Raw genomic sequence first — 20,280 nt, 5'->3', positions numbered from 1 at the left:
TGAACAACCTCGTGAAAGCAGAAAACCTAGACATATGTGCCATGGGATATGGTAATGGGGGTGGGGGAAACCCAGATGGCACTGTATGCACACAATGGATTTTGCAGCAGGAGCAAAGGGGGCAAAGACGGGGGGAAGGTCTCCTTCAGATACTCTGACCCTTCCCATTTTCTGCTCAGCCTTGCTCCTTGTCCAGTATTCATCACCAGACCACCACTAAACAACACCCTCTCGTTGCTCCCATGGACTGCTTCATCAGCTGAGACAGATGAATATCAAAACTGTGTTTCCTCTAAAACCATATGATAAAGGCAGCAAGCATGAAGATGTTGAGCAGTGTGAGTTTGATTACAGGTGTGCAAGATGATTCATTCCAATGAATATTGAACACCACAGTTGCCTGTGTGGTGTGAAATGAAAGCATTGTCAGTTTTGTAGCTGCTGTGTCTGTGCAGGATTGAGGACAACCTGCTTCTGACAGGAGGCCTCGAGCTTGGCTGTGGGTGGAGGGTATTGTAACCTAGACCAGGGGATGCCATTAGTGCAGTTGGTTATTCAAAAAGCAAAAGTTAAAGACACCCTTAAGCCTGTTTCCTTTTCCAGCTGTTCAGGGTACAGAGTTAAATTCCAATGGGTATGGACTGTGTGCAGCAGTAGTTTTGCCACTGAAGCCTGGGGAGCTTTTGACCTGGTGTTGGTTTTACATGAGTGGGCCTGGGTGGGTCCCAGCAAAGTAGCCCAGAGATGCTCTTCAGCTTCAGAGGCTGTGCCAAGCATGCACTAAGGGCTACCAAACAGCCATTGCTGAGTGGCTCTTTGCAGAGCAGTGGAAAAACTGAGATTCCTTCTGGAGTTTGAACTGCCTGCTAATGAAAAGAGCCCTGTTACTGCAAAACCAGAAATTGCTAATTAAAGAACCCAACTCCATAGAATATTTTCCCTTACAGAAATGATGCTACAAAGTTTACATGATGTCTCTGTGTTTCAAGGGTTTGATGTTTGTACTGCAGCAGACAGGTGACTTCACCAGCATTCCCCCAGGCTAAGGGAAAAAAGGAGCTGCCTGCTCTGCTGCTTTTTGTGGCCACTGCAGGAGAAATCTCAAGTTGTGGGTTCAAGCTAATAGGATAAAATCTTGATGTTGAAGGTTTGGCTTAGATGCTGCTGTAGTACAAATGAATAATTATTTTCTTTTAAAAAGTCTTTACAGCTCGTTATTTTTAATTTTAATCATTTTAAACTGAATCTGTTACCAGTGTCCAGTAAGTAGCCTCAAAAAGGCAGGGGGCAGACACTGGGGAGGCAGAGAAGGGGAGGTATGCTGTATTGGCAAAGAATTTTGGTTTCCATTTTGTATCCAATTCGATTTATGGCTTTCCTTGTGATCTCCCAAGCAGGATTGTTCCTCTCGGAGCAGAAGGAGATGATATCATCCTGAGAGTGTGCAGTCATTTTGGAACAGTCCTTTCAACACATTTTGAATTTTGTTATGCTCATAAGATGTGGAACTTGTCTTTCCTAAGAGGAAGCGTGAGCCATACAATACAGAATAATGTCTTCTGTGGAAGATTTACTGATACCTGCTTGCTGGTTTGTGTGTGAGATGCAGAGAGGGGGAAAATTACCAAGCCACAAAGTGTCCTTTAGAGAGCCATTGATGCTAAATTTATGTACAAAACCCAAAAGACTCTTAGTATTGGAGTTTGTTTGCTGATAAAGAAGACTAACAAATTCTTGGTTTAAATCTGTAGATACAGCATTTGGATTCAAGGCCAAGATTTTTTTCTCTTCTTGACGTATGCAAATGTGGCTGTGCCAAACTCCTCATTGCACAAGCAGCAAAACCATTTGAAAGGGGCTGGGTCCAGGACCTTCTGAGCCCCTCTTAGGCTAGAAATTCATGGCATTTCTACTTCTCCTGCCCCCTGAAATTAATCTAGTCTCCAGTTGATGGAGTTTTCATCTTCACAACCTTCACTTTCTCCACATGCCCAAACACTGCTGAATTGGACTTGCTTCAGCCAGAAATGATGGTTGCTTTCTCATTTAGCCACTGCAGAGGGGGACTTGGTGCATTTTGAATAAAAGTCTGTCAGTCTCATCCTGACAGCTCTGACAAAGTCGTAGTGGTATCACTGTGGACATGTAGGATCAAAAGTGGTTTGATGCTGTTTCCCGCCTCTTCAGGGGCACAGAAACCCTGTGCCAGTGAGTGTGCCATGAGTGTGTGAGTGGGTGAGGTGAGTTACTGCATGTGGGGTATTATTGCTGGGCTTCCTCTGAAAAGATAAGGAGAAGCAGAACTGCTCTTCTTGGACATGAACCTGGAACAAATAGTTTTTAACACACTTGGTCTACATTTTTGGATGTGAGCAAAGCCTAGGTAAAATAAAGTCCAGAAACTTTTATTTTTTTAATGTAAGAAAGTATCAGAGCAAACCTTTGTGTTTGCCCTACCTTGACATGAAGCAATAACCTTTTTCTTTGACAGCATTAGAGTCTTTTTAAAAAACAGGTAACGTGATTTCCCATGACTTTACCTTCCTTTTCTGCTGGAGCAGAGCTTTTTTGTCATGGACAAAGAGAGGGAGACATAAGAGTGGGTGGGGGTAAGGAATAGAGAGCCCTTCCTTATGTGTCTTAAATCCTAGGTAGAGTTTCTGCTATTCAACCTTTCTTAACACCTGTGTGAGCATTTCCTTCTTGATCCTCCCTCCTAATCTCTTCCCTTAGTCTGTAAGGTTATGTTGTTTCAGTTCTGAAACTACAGTGTGTTTTTTTGGGCTCGTGTTTTTAAAATGACTGAAAGTACTGAACTAAAATTTGCTGGTGACACTGACTTTTTACCACCTAAAATTGGCAGTGATCACCAGACCAGAAATGGAAATTGGCAGGTACCACTGGATGTACAGGAGTTCAAGGCCACACCGGTACCATCATGTGCCAGCATTGAGAGGCAATATTAGTCCTTTGGGGATTCAAGGTAAATAAAGGGCTGGGTGAAAGGGAAATGAAGAGTTCAGAAATGGTAGTAGCATAAACTTAATGCTTTGTAGTAGTCCTAGCAATTTAAGATAATCAATCATCTGTTTTTCTTGTTTTATTTAAGGAGTCTACTTCTTTTGTATGAGTACTTGACATAAATTTGAATTTCCTTGTTAATGTTTGAAAGACAACAATGCGTGGTGTGAGGGACAGCTTCCTTTTAACTGTGCTCCCAATTGCCTCAAAATTGTTTACGGATGAGATGAAATTGTTTGGGGTTTATGTGAATGAATCTATCAAACTTATCAGCCACAAATGCAGAAGTGACACTAAAGCAGTGACAGTACATCTGACTCACTGGTATCCTACAATACACCTCCTAGACAATATTCTGTGGTTTGGTTTGCATTTTTCCCTTGCTAAAAGAGTGAGAGTCTAGAGGAGGATTTCAGGTGAGGCTGTAAAAATGGTTTGGTCTCTAAAAATGGTTTGGACTTTACATGCCTGTCCTTTCGATGTCTGGCTTGAAACCTCAAGAAGATCCTATTTACTTTTCATGAAGCTTTATTTTGAGGCTGTGTGGAGGAATTGAGTTTTGAAGCATCTCGGAAAGGCACCTGAAATCAAGCCTATGACTGATCACATTAGAAAATTCCAGTCTGACTGATGAATAGCACAGCAAGGGATGTGTATGCTCAGAGACAGCCTTTGCAGCTAGCTCTATCCAGAATTCTCTTCTCTTTATGGAGTTGAGTGACTGAAGCCTGCTTGACAGCTTGTTTGCTGGAGAGGCCTGCCTCCGCATCAGAGACTTTAATAGCAACACAAGGAAATATTCACCAAAGCTTGCTGCCTCATCATTCCCCTTTCCATTATATTTCCCACTCTTGTGCTTTAGGATTCAGATGTTTATGTATTTCAAATGGCTTTTTTTTTCCCAAAAAATACTTAGGTCACAAATTAGGATCTCTGTCTTCAGTATCAATATTAATTTGACCATATTTTATGACAAGTTACCTGGGTAACAGGTTTGAGGCTGCTAGAAGACATTTCCAAACTTCACGTTTAGTACACATGGGGTATTTTACACAGAAAAGAAATGCTTTAGGGAGTAGATTATGAATGCTGCCTCCCTGGGCTGTGAAGGACATGGAAGGAGCAGACTAGACTCTGGTTATCAGGGTCTTGGGCCCCTTCAGCTGTCCCCAGTGATGAGACATGTCCATATGTGCTGGCACAGATGAGCCAGGACACAGAGATGCACAGCCTTCTGTTACAGCAGCTGGGAGTCTGGCACCTAAAATGGTGCTAGAAACTCTTGTTTAGGCAACTGAACCCTTTTCAGTCTGCCTTGGGAATTTTTCTGAACTAGCATGTAGGTAAATATGCCTGTCATGAAGGAGTTGAGGATGAAAGGGTTCTTGCTGATGGCATTAACAGCCCCCACCAAAGCCCAGAAATGCCAGCTCAGGGGAAGATGTTTTAAATGGCTGCACTTAAAAAAATTAAGTCTTTGAGGCAAAAATGAAACCTCTTTGAACAGGTCTTGAGTAAAACCAACCTGCTAATGATGGATTAGCCACTGTGAAAATGCTGGTCTTTTCTCTTGTCCCTTAGCTTGCAGGGAAGATGTCACTTCAGTCCCAACACAAATCCCTGCCATAAGATGCCTTCCTTCACCACTGGCCTGCAGCTCCCCACTGCTGGGTGGCACTGGGTGCTGTGCTGAGATAACCTCTCTGCTCCTTTGACAAACCACAGGATTTCTTGGGTGCCTTTGTCTCCTCTGTCAGTGTCCCAATGGGTGTCACTATGAGGGCACCTCTGTGGCAGTCCTCATGGCAGCCACCTCTTCTCCCAGGGCCTGCACATACAACATGATCTCACTTCCCTAATTTAAGCTTGAATCCAGCTCTTGAGCAACTAGGAAAGAGTCAGTGTGGGAGATTCACTGCAGTGCTGGAGCCAAGACATCCCCAGAACACCTGCAAGCTTAATGAGCCTTTCAAAATGCTAAAACAATTTTTTTTTTCCCCAGAAAGCAAAGTACCATCTTTTTCTCTAGAAAGAGAAACTTTGCAATAGTTGTTTAACATGAGCTTAGCTGTAGGCGTTATTCCAGCTTGGGTGGGTGTTATTTGCTTTATGGGAATCTTTTTTGGTGGGTTTTTTTTGGTTTTGTTTTTTTTTTTTTCTTTTTAAACTTGCTTCCCCTAGATGCTGGGAGGTGTTTCAGCTGCTTTGTGAGCACATAAGGGCATGTGAAGGTGGAGTATCTCACTGAAGCAGCCTTACTGCTCCTTTGCTGAAACAAGCTCAGGTTTTGGAAATGATGTGGTGGGGATTCAGCTGGGAAATAATTGCATGAAAGCTGTTGCAGGGCAAAGGACTTCTACAGTTACAGTTCAGTTTTCTCATTGTTCCTCTTGATCCATAGTAGGGTAAATGTCCAGGAAGATCTTTGCATCTTCAGTTATCTCTTAAATTGAGACTTTACCTTCTGAATCTGAGATCTGCCAGGCTGCAATACATACACACACACATACACAAACACACAGGGTTTGGCCCTGTTTTCAGCTCTAAGGAGAGAGAGGTTGTGTGTCTTGTTTGCTTCTCTATAGCTTAGGGAGGAGTCAGCTGGGGAAGCGATCAATAGCGGTGGCTGAAATCCAGTGTGGCTAAAGTCTTGCTCTCCTGCTGAGTGCTGAAGGCTGATGGAGGGTGAGGTGAGCTACAGCTGGCAAAAAGGTGGAGCTAAGATTTTCAACTCCATTCTTCCAGGTAAGATATTCACCTTTGATTAACATAAAAGTCAGCTTTCAAAATCATATCAGCCAAGATACAGGTGGGTCTGGAGAGGATGTTTGGATCAAGGAAACTCAAATGTCCTTACAGATTTTCACAGAGCTATGGAAGTTGCCCATGAAACCGAAATGCTTGGATGCATTTATAGTTCCACACTGATCTTGTCTAGACCTTCAGGCATTTGGATATCTTTGGCAGTTAGCCCACTGTTTCATCTCTTTTACCTGTCTTACCTTGAGTTTGTTCAAAATTATTGCCTGGGCTGGCACCTATTGAAGCAGCAGTTCCAGCATGTTGAATTTCCCAAGCGTTTCTTCAAGGAGGGAAAAATATGAGAAGTAAGGGTAGGGAGGCCAGGGCAAGGGCAGAAAGGAAGGAGGGTCTTCAAGCCTGTTGAGCAGTGAGTTATTGATGTTTCAGCTGAGAGTTACAGCCCTAGTTTGGACCAGAAGCTGCCCTTGCTGGTGCAATGTGTTTGAACTTTGACCTCTGTATGCCAATGAGCATTTCCACATGCTCAGGCTGCACTGAATCCCAAGGGTTATTTTGGATAGCAAATACCAGAGCAAGTCTCTAGGAGAAATAACGCCAAAGCTTTTATCAATAATGCCTGATCTGTCCCTTATGTCAGAAGTCTCTTTTTTAAATCACCAGCTTAATTTTTTCCTGCAGAAGTAGCTTATAGCTAAGAAATATCCCTCGCTAATTCCCACTGAAACCTGTTTGAAGTCAGGCCTTTTCCAAAGTATAAATTAGGTATTTTTCTTCTGCTATGGATTCCACTGTTTCATAGGCCAAAAGTGGAACAGAGAAGACATGAAGTAAAATGAAGTTCTGCCTGACCTTTGTCCAAAAGCAATAAAGCTGGACAAGAGCAATTCTCTCATCCCACCATCTCATGGGACAGCAGTGTTCTCCCTGTGCAGGTCTGACTCCTTTCTCTCATGCAGCAAACCCCTGGGATGGGCACTTGCAATAAGTATGGATATAGTGATTCCTATTCCATAGATTTTACTGTCTGAAAAAGATGACTTCAGAACACCTGTAAGCTTAATGAGCCTTGCAGAGGTTGGAACAATATATGTGGGGAGTGTGTGTATTTCACTAAATTTGAAGAAGGTAAACTAGATAAGGCATGTAAAAAATGCATTCAAATCATCTATCTTTGCATGAAACAGGTTTGGTTCCTGCAACAGGAGTGCAATTTTTTGCTGTAAGAGCTGCTGATTTGGGAAGAAGAGATTTGGAGGAAAAAAAAGAGAGTTATGATTGCTGCTATCTGTTCTTAGAGTCTTCTCTGCATCATTTAACACGATCCAGAAGAAACAAATCTTGCTTGGTGAAACAGCCTTTTCTCCAATTTGAACATAATTTTTCCTTAGTGAGAGAAAAAAAAATAGCATTTGCTAGGGATGAATATTGATATCCTCTGAAAGGCTGTTTGGTTTGTTTGAGCTTTTTTGTTTGTTTGTTTGTGGGTTTTTTTGTTACTCATGGTAGAAGAGAAAAAAGTGCTTTATTTTAAATCTGTGCTTACTGTATTTTTGCAGACAAATTCAGGAGCCACTTATGACTCACATAGTACAACAATGATACTCAATGCTTTGTGGATTTGAAGAAGGGTCTGCTAATGGTTCCTCCAGGCTGTGAGATGCTTGTTCTTAGTGTGCACCAATTCTCCTGCATTCTCTGTGTTGGTTTCCGGCACAGGAGGTGGGAGGACTTTTAGTTCTCTTCTGCAAAAGATTATGGAAGCATCTAACTGATAAAAGAGAATAAATACCTTCTCAGAAGCGGGGAAGTAGCTGTATGACAGCGCTGAAACCAAGTATCTTGTATCTGTATCAAGAATAACTGGAGAAATTACAATTAGAGGTGATGACCTTCAGAAAGGAGCTTCTTGTTCTTCAGGTAGCTCTTAAATAGTAGAGGATGGGGTGAGGTTTATTGGATGGATCAGGCTACCCTAAATCTCACAGGTTTTTACTTGAAAGAAATATCTTGTGCTGGCCACTTGGAAGGATAACAGAGGTGGTGTTGCTGCATTTCAGGTCTGATCCTTTGTGGCAGCCCTGATGGCAGTGTTCTCCAAAGGTCACGTCCCCTCCATCACAGGGACTCTGCTGGCCAGGAAGGAGTTATTGATTAATAAATCTGGAAGAGAGGAATGCAAATACACTGGGGAGATTATCAATCTGGCTAGACTAAAGTGCATTTACATTAAGTTTACTGGCTCTTATGAGTTAATTTTCAGTATAAGTTAATTCCACAACTTCTTATTTGTGTAGGACTAAAAGGCAAAATTAGGAAATACTGGAAGGAAGTTTCTGTGGAAGAGCCTTAAGCAGTCTGTGGGAGGAGAAGGAAGGATTTTCTCTATTTGAGTTCATCACTTATTTAATCTGTTTAATGTTAATCCAGTGGTGAGTGAACATTTATTCTAAGTAGTAACAGCAGTTTTTGTTTTGTGACATGTTTTGTAAATCAGCAAAATTTAAGATGAACAGGAATGAATAAGGATAGAGCTTGAACAAAGAATTCCATGTGATTTAATGCAGACCCTTTTTATTTTAGTCCCTTGCTAAAGTGTGGAAAGAAATTTGTCATAGGCTTTAAACTTATGCTCGTAAGGTTAAATATTTTATCTTATTGTGTTATTGCCACTGACCCTTGGCTGCAGATGTGGGTGATAGATGTGAGGAGTTACCTTACTGCCAGGTACTGGCTTAGTCTCATGCAGAGAAGAAAGAGGTAAATTCCAGTTTTGCTTTTGAGGTATTTGCCTATTCCCACATCCCTCACAGCTTCTCCTGTGGCTGCCAATCATGCAGCAGGTAGGAAAATGTACATCCTAGCATGCATAAACCATTCAGAATGGAAATTTTCAAACATACAGTGGGTGGCAGACAGTAAAATTGGCAGTTCCTTTCATTGGACATAAAGTTAATTTTCTGACAGAAATCCATGGTGGTTTAGGCCTCCATGGGTATTATTCATGCTTGGTATTGGGTAGTCTTCAGCACTGGGGAAAGCAGGAGGTAAATGTGAAGCGCTGAGTTGTCCTCTTACATTTAATTGTGAATTGGGAGTGATGCTACCAACACTAGGCTCCTGTGGATATGTAGCAATGAGCCCAATTTACCTTCGATGGCTGCATTTAAGATGTTATCTAGTGCTTACATTTTAGGTGTTATCTAGTGCTTTTTTTCCCTTGGATTTCTTGCAACTTCCTTTTGTTGAAACAGTTCCTCCCCACGTGTTCCCTGAGCTGTGGTGCTGAAGCCAACAGGGATTGTGGTTCTGTGCTGGAACACAGTGTGCAATTTCTGCCGTGTATTAACTGGGCTGGAGTCTGACAGGCCAGCATTTCCTAAAATTTGTTACACAATTACAGGAAGTCAGTGACAAGGAGAAAATGATGCCCATTGCTTTATCTTTCCTGGGAGGGGAAGAAACCAAACTTCTACGGAAAAGAAAGTGGGAACTAACTCAAAGACAGACAGCAGGTTTAGCTGGAGGTTTAGCTCCCTGAAATGGAAAACTTTTCAAAGCTCCTTTCAGGTTTTCTTGATGCTGTGATTTTTTTGTTCCATAGTGACCTTGACTATGGGCCTGTGGTTAGAACCTGAGATGCATTGAGAGGCACTAGTTCAGCCTAGGAGGTGTTTGGAACGTTAGACAATAGGCTGGTTTTCTGTCCAAGAGGTGTGACTATTCCTTCTTTACAGCATGTTTTCCATGCTTTGCTTTGAGGGATGGCTTTGCGAACATCAGCCTGTCTCACCTTTTCAAGTCTGGGCTTCAAGAATTGATGTATGGTCTTCCTAGAGCAAGCCCTAGGAACACTTAAGGAAGCTACCTGATCCTATTGCATTGTTTTTTGTAATTTCCAAAACACGGATTTGACCTTAGTAGGATGAGGTAGTTGAGAACTGCCTCTTTTTTCTTTTTATTTTATTTAAGATCTTAGAACTTAGTAGGTGAGAACTGCCTCTTTTTTCTTTTTATTTTAAGACAATTTTCCATTAATTCTCTATTACCTTGCCATTCTGACTTTAAATCTTAAAGCTGTACTTAAATTACCAAAGGAGGTTTAGCCACACAATCACCATTTGGCATGGGAAATGGAATGGCTAAGCCCCTGCATAAATGCAGTAGGCTGTACACTGCTGAGCAGATTGTATAATTGTTCATCATACATTAAGCAACCAATTGCCGATTTATGTACATATGTAGGTTCATCCTTTACCAATTTCCTGTGACTGATAGCTGCCAGGAGATTAAAAGAATAGCCAGTTCCTGTTTCTTTCTCTTCTCTTTATTTTTGTCCTTTAGCAAGAATATTTGTGTGTGTGTGTGTGTTTAATAGCATTCATTCCCTAGAGAATAATCTCAGTCTTTGTTTTAGCTGGCCTCCTTCTGAGAGTGTGTTAAATCTGTAGCCAAGATCACAGGCAGCTCTGGGCAAATCATTGGGCTGTTATTAACCTGCCTCCATGGCAACTGCTGCTCACCAGCCTGAGGACAAAAAATGTTTTTATTCTGCTGAGTTGAACAAAAGGTTCTAGCGATGCCTTGCACAAAATGGCCATTGAAAGGGAAGATGCAGTGATGTGTGTTTGTGCTGTACAGTTTCATATTTAAATGGTTTTACACTGTTTCATTGGAAGTGGATATACAGCTGAACAGTTCAGTGTTTTGGCCATATGGAAAATAAAAACTAGCAGAAAATTGGAGCTGAACTTATTTTAATTCTATTATTTTTGTCAGCTTGAGTTCACAGGCCTTCAGCCTGCAGTTGTCATCACAGTGTTAGCAAGTTATTTTGTGAACATGAGCTAGGCAAACATCTTCCTGGGGTTTCACTTGTACTGTGTGAAGATAGTTGCTGACTTAGAATTGCAGAGAGAAAACATAAAGGTTTCCTGGAAAGCTTTCTAATTGTTTTCAGAAGTCCTCTGCTTTGCTTCAGTGCTTCTTTGGGAAGCTTGGTAAGCATATCTCAGTTCTTGATGAGCTTCAAATCATAGCTGGTTTTGAAAGTACTGTTTTAGGCTTGTGTTAAAATTTTAAAATTGGCTGCATTGCTCAGGCTAGGCATGGCTTTAATCTGCTCACAGTGTTCACAGTGGGATATGCGGGGGGAGATCTGGCAGTCCCAGCACTGAGATGAGGTTGCATCCTGCAGTTAGTTACCCTCTGGCAGGAGGCTGTGCAGCTCTGGTGTCAATTTGGGTGCAGAATGACTATGTATGGATGGATGCTGTCTCTTGGAAACATGCTGGTTTGGAATGCTTCATGTGCTTGCAAGCTGGCTGTGTGCTGTTTCCAGGTGTACCTAAGTCTCTCTGATTCCTGCTTTAGTCTTGGGGTCAAGGTGAGTAGCTCCTGCAGTTCCACATTTGGGCAGTTTTTTCTCTGCTCGAAATAATGGGGCTGCTTTAGACACCTCTGAGGGTGTCCCTTGGCTTTGTTCTGCACTGAGAAAATGGAGGCCATCCAAATTCTGTGATGCCTTTTTACTTGGACTGCAGAGGAAGACAAAGAGTATGGCCACAGTGACAATCTGTGCAGCTGCCAGTTGCTGAGAGGTGAGAGGGGGTCTGCCACTGTTGCCTTGTGTTCAAGGGTCTGTGGATTAGTGGCAGATACTATCATGTGTTTGGGCAAGGGATCCAACAGACTCCTCAGGGCAAATGTTCTGCCAGTGGCCTGGAAAGCTGGCTTGGCTATATGGGGTATTAAAGATCAGTCCTGGGTCTACACCAGCTTTTAGCTTTGTCAGGCTGCTCCCATTTTCTGAAACCAACAGCTTTTCTTTTGGATCTTCTCAATATCTTGGTTTTGCTTCCAGCTGTTTTTATTTCCTGTCTTTGATAGGATCCTTCTGCAAAGCAATCTGTAGGATAAGCACAATTTAATGATCAACCTCTCCACACTAAGCAATGATCAAGGCATTGGGTCTCCTGCTTTAGGAGTGTGGCTCGAAAGGTGGTTTGTTTTGTGCTGGGCTGTGACCACATGTGTGTTGTCTGCTGGGTCAGAACATGGTTACTTTTGGGTAATCTTTCATGGCTAATCCTGCACCAGGTGTATTCATTTCTTGGATTAACTCTGGGAGGTTTGAACCTGACCTGGGAGCAGATGCTACAGAGGAGAGCCAGGCACACATGTGTGGCTGCTCTTGCATGTGAGCTGATCTCAGGCAGATTCCCCAAAGCAGAGGATTGCTCTGCAAGGTTTGTTGTCTGAACTCAGCTCTGGACCTCTGTGATAAAATGAAACCCAGAGATTATTTCCTCTGATAGCATGCATTTGGATTTTGTTTGGCCCATCACTGCCGAGCTGCAGTGTTTGTTCATTTGGCAGTATTTTTGTCATGAAGATAGTTCCTACTGAGTGGACTCCAGCTGTGGACTAGACTATAAAACCTTCCCAGGCTTGTTTCTATACAATCAAATCTTGTCTTGCAGCTAGTGAAGTAAGTAATTTTGATGGTGTTAGCTGCTTAAGCCTGACTATGGCGTTTGCTAGTGGCTGTCAAAAAGAAGAGTTTCTTACTTATGAAATGGGAAATCTTTCAATTATTGGATGCATATTATTCCTCAGTGCCTCACAGAAGTGCCTGCTCTGCAACTCATTCATTAGTGGGAAAGGAAGGGAGATAAAAATAAACTTGCCTCATGTGGTGGCTGGAGACTTGCTGATCTTTGTGAGGAATTTTTTGGGTGGGAAGATGTGATGTCCTCATTTGCCAGCTGTCTCCTTGCCTTCAAATGCTTTGTCCATGTAGCGCCTTGCCATAGCAGCGGTGGCTGTCCTGCGACGCTGGCTGCTCCATTAAGCGTTGGCTTAATGGCTTGTGTTCTGCACAGTTGTATGAAATGCACATTAATGGAGACAGCTTAATGCCATCGCCCTGAAGAAATGAATTGGTATGGATTGCCATTACCATTATAGTGCAGTTAAAAGCTGTGTTTGTTTCCGATTTACATTTCCCAGCTTTGTAAGCAGATGGGTTTTCAGGCCACGCAGTTGGAACGAACCTGGCAATTCAGCTGCAACCTCCTTATTACAGTGCTCATACAAATAGCAGCTCTGGGGGGGTGTTTTGTTAACTCAGATCAGTTAATGCATTTCAGTTGATCGTGATACTGCAAACTGTATTCAGGGATCACTGTAAATCCAGTGTATCCTGTAAGAAGCTGGAAATGTACTGTCTGTGTAATATAGCTTCATACAGCAACCCTTGACAAAAACTGTTACTCTTTGGACCCCATTCAATTTTTCTGTTGTAAAAGTATTTGTACCCCTATAACCTTATGTGGATTTATATAAAAATATAACTTGGGAGTACTGGGAGTGTGGGGTAGTTAAGTTTTGTGGACTGAAATGTATTAATCTTCCAATGCAATTGCAAAGTATCTCCTACTTTTTCAAAAGGTTTCATTGTCTTGAGTAGTTGCTTCTCTGGCTCCCAGAGTGTTGCGAGCATAGCTGGTGCTCCTGCCATTAGTAATGCTGAAACATGCTGAGCTCTGGATGAGCAGCTGAATTGCAACGGATCACTTTAGACAGTGATTTTTTTGCTTTTTCCATTTCATAGGCTGTCTCATCGATCTCCTCTTGATCCTGTAAAGACAGGAGCACTCAGCCCACTTTCTGGGCTTTGAATCCATACCAACAGATCTGTAGGTCACTGCTTTAGAGGGTGATGCTGTCTTGTACCACCTATAGATTTTTTTGCTTAGCATGTCAATGCCTGGGCCTTTTATTCCCTCTGGCTTTTACCAAGTGGAGGACAAATATTCTTTTCCTCATAATTTGCTTTTTGCTCATGACATTTCTTTTGCTTTCTCTCTTCTGCTTAGGTTGCTTTGAATGTTGCATTAAGTGCCTAGGAGGAGTGCCATATGCTTCACTCGTGGCAACCATTCTCTGCTTCTCGGGGGTAGCGTTGTTTTGTGGCTGTGGCCACGTGGCGCTCACGGGAACCGTGTCTATCCTTGAGCAGCACTTCTCCACGACTGCCAGTGACCATGCTTTGCTGAGTGAAGTGTAAGTATGCCTCCCATTCCCATAATTCAGCATAACACCCTCATGCTAAATGAGTAGAGATGGACTCAAACCTCAGTCTCCATCCCTGAGTATTAGGTTGCTTGTTTTTGCAACAGCGCTCGGTCATTTACTGGTGTTCACGTACAAAAAGCCAAAGTGTGTATCCTGGTACGCCTGCTTATACTGGGACCAGCACTCTTTAATATCTTCATCAGGATCACAGACAGTGGAATTGAGCACACCCCCAGCTGCTTTGCAGATGACACCCAACTGAGTGGTGCAGTTTGCTTACCTGAAAGGAAGGATGCCACCCAGAAAGCCTCGAGGAGTGGGACTGTGTGAACCTCACGGTGTTCACCAGCAGCAAGTGCAAGGTGCTGCACATGGGTCAGGGCAATGTATCAATACATGGCGACAGATGAAGGGATTGAGAGCAGCCCTGCCAAGAAGGACTTGGGGGTGCTGTTGGATGAAGAACTGAACATGAGCTGGAAATGTGTACTCCCAGCCCAGGAAGCCAGTTATATCCTGGGCTGCATCCAAAGCAGCTGACCAGCAGGGTGACAGAGGTGTTTCTGCTCTGGTGAGACCCTTCCTGGAGTGCTGCATCCAGCTCTGGGTGTGCTCACACAGGAAGGACATGGACCTGTTGGAGTGGCTCCAAAGGAGGCCACCAAGATGATCAGAGGGCTGGAGCACCTCTTCTGTGAATACAGGCTGAGAGTTGGGGCTGTTTAGCCTGGAGAAGGGAAAGCTCTGGGGAGACTTTAGAGCAGCCTTCCAACACCTAAAGGGACCTACAAGAGAGCTGAAGAGTGACTTGTAGTAGGGCCTGTTATAACAGAACAAGGGGTAACAAGTTTATTTTAAGAGTAGATTTAGTTTTTGTTGACATACAGTTGGAAGGTATGTCAAGAGTAACAAAGAAGCTTGGTTCTGACCATCCCTCTTCAGAAGCATCTGGACTGGTATTTGAGGAAAAAGAGAAAAAACTGGAAAGATCTGCAAATGTAGCCTTTGGATATAACTAACCACAGGCACAATATTTGGGCCTTTTATGTTCCCAGTGCTTCTCTGTGAGGTCAGAGGAAGGCCTGGAATGGTGCCTCGGGTCCCATGTCCAGCAGCCAGCCTGGCCATGTGTGCCTGTGATGAGGGGCCCCTGTGATGTGGGCATGGCACATACAGGAGTGCAAGGGCAGCAAGCCAGACAGGTGATACTTGAAGACTCTGGTATCAGGGCCCTGTGCAGCACACTTAATTCTTATTTTCTTTTTAATATCTGTTGTCACTGACTCCCTGTACATGCTTGCAGGCATAGACCTGCCAGTTTGCTGCATGCCCTCTGAGCACTGGTGCCAGTCCCACAGCACCATTTCAGGGCTTCCCCTGTCCACAGGACCCTCTGTAGCCTCACCCGCTCTGGGGCTGCTCCCCACTGGGGTCCCCACTTCCAGCACTGCCCACACTCAGTCCCTGGCTGTGGCTGGCAGTGTGTCCCCAGCTCCAGGGCATGAGCCACCAGGGCCCTGCAGTTAGACACAAAATTCAGTGAGAAAATGTAAGCAGCTGTTCTTCAGCAACTGGGTAACAAAACACCCTGTGCTTGCATCAGTCTCCGTTTGAGCAAAATAGAAGAAATTGCAAAAGCAGCAGTCAGAGGCAGCAAGTTTTATGTTTTGGAGAGTAGTTGACAATGTTTCTTGTCATGTCAGCACCAGCAGCTGGGAGAATGCATAATTCCTACCAAAGCAGCTCAGGGCTTGCTGCTGTGGAGCCAAGGGGGTGAGAAGGGAGAAGAGGTGTTAGAAAGGGGCAAATTGAGGCTACAGCAACATGAAAAAGGAAAATATCCTAGTAACACCCCCTTTGGAATAGACTTTTTTAACCAGTTTTCCTATTACTAATTTCTGGTACCGTGCATTGGGTCTCTCCTGGACTAGTAATGATGGTGAAATTATTTTTTCTATACTCTTGAGTTAATTTTTTTGTTCTTTACAGCATAGATGCAACAGATTTATCCAGTTATTTTTAATCAGTTTGGAAAACAAAGATAACACTTCCCACATAAAATTTTAAATGAGCAATATCCTATTTTGCTACAAGGGTAACATTTAACTATGTAAATGGTAGTCATCAATTTTCTTTAAGCTAAAACATTCATATGCTCTTTGGAGATCTGTGCCAGCAGCTACTTGGTGGAGAGTGGCAAGAATCAGAAGAAAATATCTTGAGCAAAGCATATTTATCCTCAGAAAACTGGTAGTGTGGATGTATGAAATTAACCTCTTGGTTCTGTGAATAACTTCATCAAAAATAATCATCCCAACAATCAAATTCCTTTTAAGAAGTTCCAGAGAAATCGTGCTAATAACAAAATATGACTTTTGAAGATCAGAAGTGTTGTATGGAAGATCCATAGTTCTGGTCCTCCAAAACAATTATATTTGGATACAGAATCTGATTGATAATGTTTAGAAATTATTCTTTTCATCTATCTAGTCTAGCTAAAGGAAAAATGCTTTTAGAGTGTCATTGCAGATGGTAGATTTTTAAGAAATCAAGAACTTTCTCAAATAACATCTGAGGGAAGTGCTTATACCATGTGCCCTGAGATGATCTTCCTCTGAGTGGTTCCAGAGTACCTAAAACGGAAGCATTTCCTAAATAGCTCTTCCATTAAAAAAAAACCCCGAACATTTTGAAGCACTCAACACTGCTGTGACTTAAAGTACTGGAACTACCAGCCCACTTGGAACTACCCTTCCAGGCTATAGAGCAGCCTCAGGAGAAGTCACAGCATGTTTGCTGAGTTTTGTACCAAACGAATATTGCTGAATTCAGAAATTTTTGCAAACTTAAGTTAATTGGATTTCACCAGTGGAAATGGTGAATTTCAGGGACTGCTTCCTTTCCCTAAGCCACAGGAATGACCACAGAGCCTGGTAGTTCAGTCAGGGGTGCAGCTCCAGGCTTTGCCACTTCAAAGCCCTGCATTGTCCCTGTCAGCCATTCCCAAGTTAGGCGTCAGGAGCAGTAAGAGGAAGAAGGAAAACTTCATAGTGCAGGTGTGAAATTGCAGCTTTAACATGGTGACTAACTAAGGACTGCAGCACCAACAGGGGATGCTCAGGTGGGTGCAGGACTAATGCACATCAGGATTGCTTTACCTGGGAAGGGGCACAGTTGTAACAGTGTTTTCCTGCAGTCTGCTTGCTTAAAATGCTAGGGAGAGTTGAACTTTGTTTCTAGGAGTTGTCTCTCATTCATTATAATTTGAGAGGATTGACTTTGTTTTTATAGGACTGAAATCTAATGATATATTTTCTTTCTTTTCCATTTTAGAATACAGCTAATGCAGTATGTAATTTATGGCATTGCATCATTTTTCTTCTTATATGGCATAATCCTTTTGGCGGAAGGGTTTTATACAACAAGTGCTGTGAAGGAGCTGCATGGAGAGTTCAAAACAACAGCCTGTGGCCGCTGCATCAGTGGAATGGTGAGTGGGATCAGAAATGGGAACATCACTCTTTGCTGGCTAAAAGCTGTTGGGCTTGGTTTATTCCTGGTTTTGAATAACAGAATGTTGCTGCCTTCTTTGTTTAACTCCTTGTGCGTGATCAGGGTCAATCCATGTCTTGGTTCTTCTCTGAACTTCAAGGGTGCTTGGTTAAATCAAAATGCTACAGATGGGCTGGGTGGGGGCTGCCATGGCCTCCCCTGTCATAAAGCTGAACCCACTGGTCTAAACTAAATTGAGGAGACTGCTAATTTTAAAACACTTAATGTGAGCTGAAATGAAATTCGTGCTTTTAAACATGGAACACTTGAGTGATGCTTAAAGGCAGACTGTAAAATGGCTGTGGTTTGCAGAGCTATTTAAATATCAAATTGTAATGGCTCTGACTTCCATAGTCAATTGTGCTTGAGTGTCTGGATCCTTCAACAAACAGTAATGAATGAATGAAGCTTCACAACATTTTTGCACTTGAATCAAGTATTGATTTGCAGATGGCAAAAGGCAGACAGAATAGTGCAGCTTTTTCGCAAAGCCCTAAAGTTACCAGCCATATTCTCTTCAGCATACTTCTGTATTAGAACAAAACTGTAAGCAAAGTTTAACTAAAAATAAAACTTCAGATTCTCACCCACATTGTCCCCAAGGGCACACTCTGCAAGAACAGCCATAACTATGTTTCTGAGAGAAGATTTCAAAGCTATTACTGAAAATCTGAATTCAAAGCTCGTAGTTATGGAGGAAGCTAAGCAGTATGACAGATCGCCCACGGGAAAGTGTGGGTGAAAAGAGAAGAGGCTTTTGATGTGATTGTTGCATTTTAATATACAGTCTATATCCTGAACTTAAAAAATATGTACTTTCAGCTGGTTAAATACAAAAGAGATGCATGTTTATTTTCATGAGAGTTAGCAATTTTACACTGTACTGTTCGGTACTTACTGAATTTTTCAAGAGCTAATAAAAATAAGGCATTTAATAATTTTTCAGTTAAGACCTATTTGCTCAGTTTTTTTTTCTATCGGTTTTTTTCTAACAGTTTTTTTCTATCAAGCATAAATTTGCTCCTTCACCAAGGGGCAAATTTAGATCTAAAGCAGTGTTTTCAAAAGATCCAAAACGAAGTAGAAACATACACATCCATGCATCTCATCAGTACAGACAATTGTTTGTGCAGTTGAGTAGTTGCAGGCACATGATTGTATATATATATATATATATATATAAATACCAGTGTGACACATGGAAATAGAGCAGAAAAATGTGTTTTCATGTTTGTCCACACAATGAAGGAGAGAATTTACCAGCTGAGGAATGGCTTAGAGCTCTGGTAAGCTGCATTCATGTTTGGTGGTGACAGGAGAAGTGCCTGTATGCTGCTGTGTAAAACCTTAGGGCTAGAACAAGGTTTGTGAGGAGATAAAATGTTTAACAGACTAGTGACTGCAGCTGGGTACAGGCAACAGGCTTCTGGACATAAAGTGGACAAAGTGACCTTTTGCCACTTTGATCAAGAGCTCCTCTACTACTTCTTTCATTACATTACTGAGCAAAGTCCTGAAAGGCAATCCCATCTTGCAAAAAGTTGTTACAGAAGACAGACTTCCATCTTCCCCAAATTATTTGTGTTGGCTCTGGTAATGCAGAATAGCCATTTCCCACAGGTATCACATTAAATGTGAGTGTGAATGTATTTTTTTCTGACTATTTTAAGATTTAAAGGCTTTGTGCACTTCCTCTCATGCACACTTCCACATACACATATGCAAACTCATGTTTTATTGGTAGTGTATCTACAGAAATTCTTTAACCTGGACCACTTGGTCCTTCCCAAAATCCAAAGAGAGGATTTTCAATACTCACACAAAACACACAGGTCTGGTGTATGGCGCTATCTAATATGAAATAGGGTATTCCAGTGGAGTTGTCTATAAATTAAAGTCCAGCTGGGGTTTTATGTGCCATAGTTTTGCAAGAACTTCCACCTCCCCACACACCACCTCCCTTGACTGAAACCTAGCCAGTTGTTCAGCTGTTGCTCAAATACTTGCAGGGTTATTCTGGAAAAAAACCTGTGGGGATGCAAACTTCCACCACTGCAGCATTAGCTCAGGCCCTTTGTTCTGGGTCAGGCTGAGAATCCTCCTCCCTAAGAGCCTTTCCCATCCTTGCTGCTGTCCTCTGGCACACAAATTTTAAGATAGGGCACCAGTGCTTTACTGGAAGTGAAGCCTTTCCAGTCCACCTACAGAGAGAACAGCCACAGTTAACGGTGAAAAGAGAGCCCAGGAGATGTAACAGCATTTCCCCACCTTCCAAGGGAGACCCAAATCCTGGTCTCACCAGGAGGAGGGAGCTAGGAGCTGATGCCAGAGCTACTGTTTCACCATAGCACTTTGAAGAGGAGGGAAAAGGGAAGGGGCTTAGTGGGAGGAGGAAGCTGGAAATGTTCAAAGCAATCAGTGCCACGTCTTTTAATTTAACCAAAGAAAATGCATGTGATATAGTGATTTTTTTAAAGAGCAAACCCAAACCAGCAAATTTTAGTGGATAAATCCATGATTTTCTAAGGTGAAGTAATTAATTTTCTGCTTGGCAGTGTGTATTAGACCAATTGAATCCTTCTGATCTGCTGTTAACAGTCATGGTATGTTTGCAAAAATAGGTATTTTCAAATGTTACATTCCAAATTGATTTCAATACATCAGGGAGTGTGGGAGACCTCTGTGAGCATTGATTCACTGCATAATTTTGATTTGCAAGTTGTATAGAAATGCTAGTATGTTATAGTTAATTTAAAAAAAAACGCTTAAGTTGATTTTTGTTGGAATTTATTGGTTTTAGCCTACAACCAGCATCGCTGCTTAGCTGAGAATCTTGAGAAATCAATGGGCTGCTCTTTCATGAGGGCA

General features: G+C 42.4%; 1 protein-coding gene across 16 annotated transcripts in view; it reads left to right on the top strand.

Moving 5' to 3' along the window:
• The window catches only part of GPM6B (glycoprotein M6B), a 104,999-nt gene that overhangs the window by 76,103 nt on the left and 8,616 nt on the right, over window positions 1-20,280 (top strand). For 8 of the 16 annotated variants that reach the window (XM_030281057.4, XM_030281083.4, XM_072934048.1 and 5 more), the window contains exons 2-3: window positions 13,662-13,848; window positions 17,194-17,350. In XM_030281057.4, the coding sequence (XP_030136917.1) occupies window positions 13,662-13,848; window positions 17,194-17,350 (344 nt within the window). Of the gene's footprint in view, window positions 1-2,863; window positions 2,984-11,329; window positions 11,382-13,661; window positions 13,849-17,193; window positions 17,351-20,280 lie in introns of those variants that run through there. The other 8 variants (XM_030281023.4, XM_030281044.4, XM_030280996.4 and 5 more) reach the window with 3 other exon arrangements.

The sequence above is a fragment of the Taeniopygia guttata genome, chromosome 1 (assembly GCF_048771995.1).
Source record: "Taeniopygia guttata chromosome 1, bTaeGut7.mat, whole genome shotgun sequence".
NCBI lineage: Eukaryota > Metazoa > Chordata > Aves > Passeriformes > Estrildidae > Taeniopygia > Taeniopygia guttata.
This window is presented reverse-complemented; position numbering and strand designations above follow the sequence as displayed.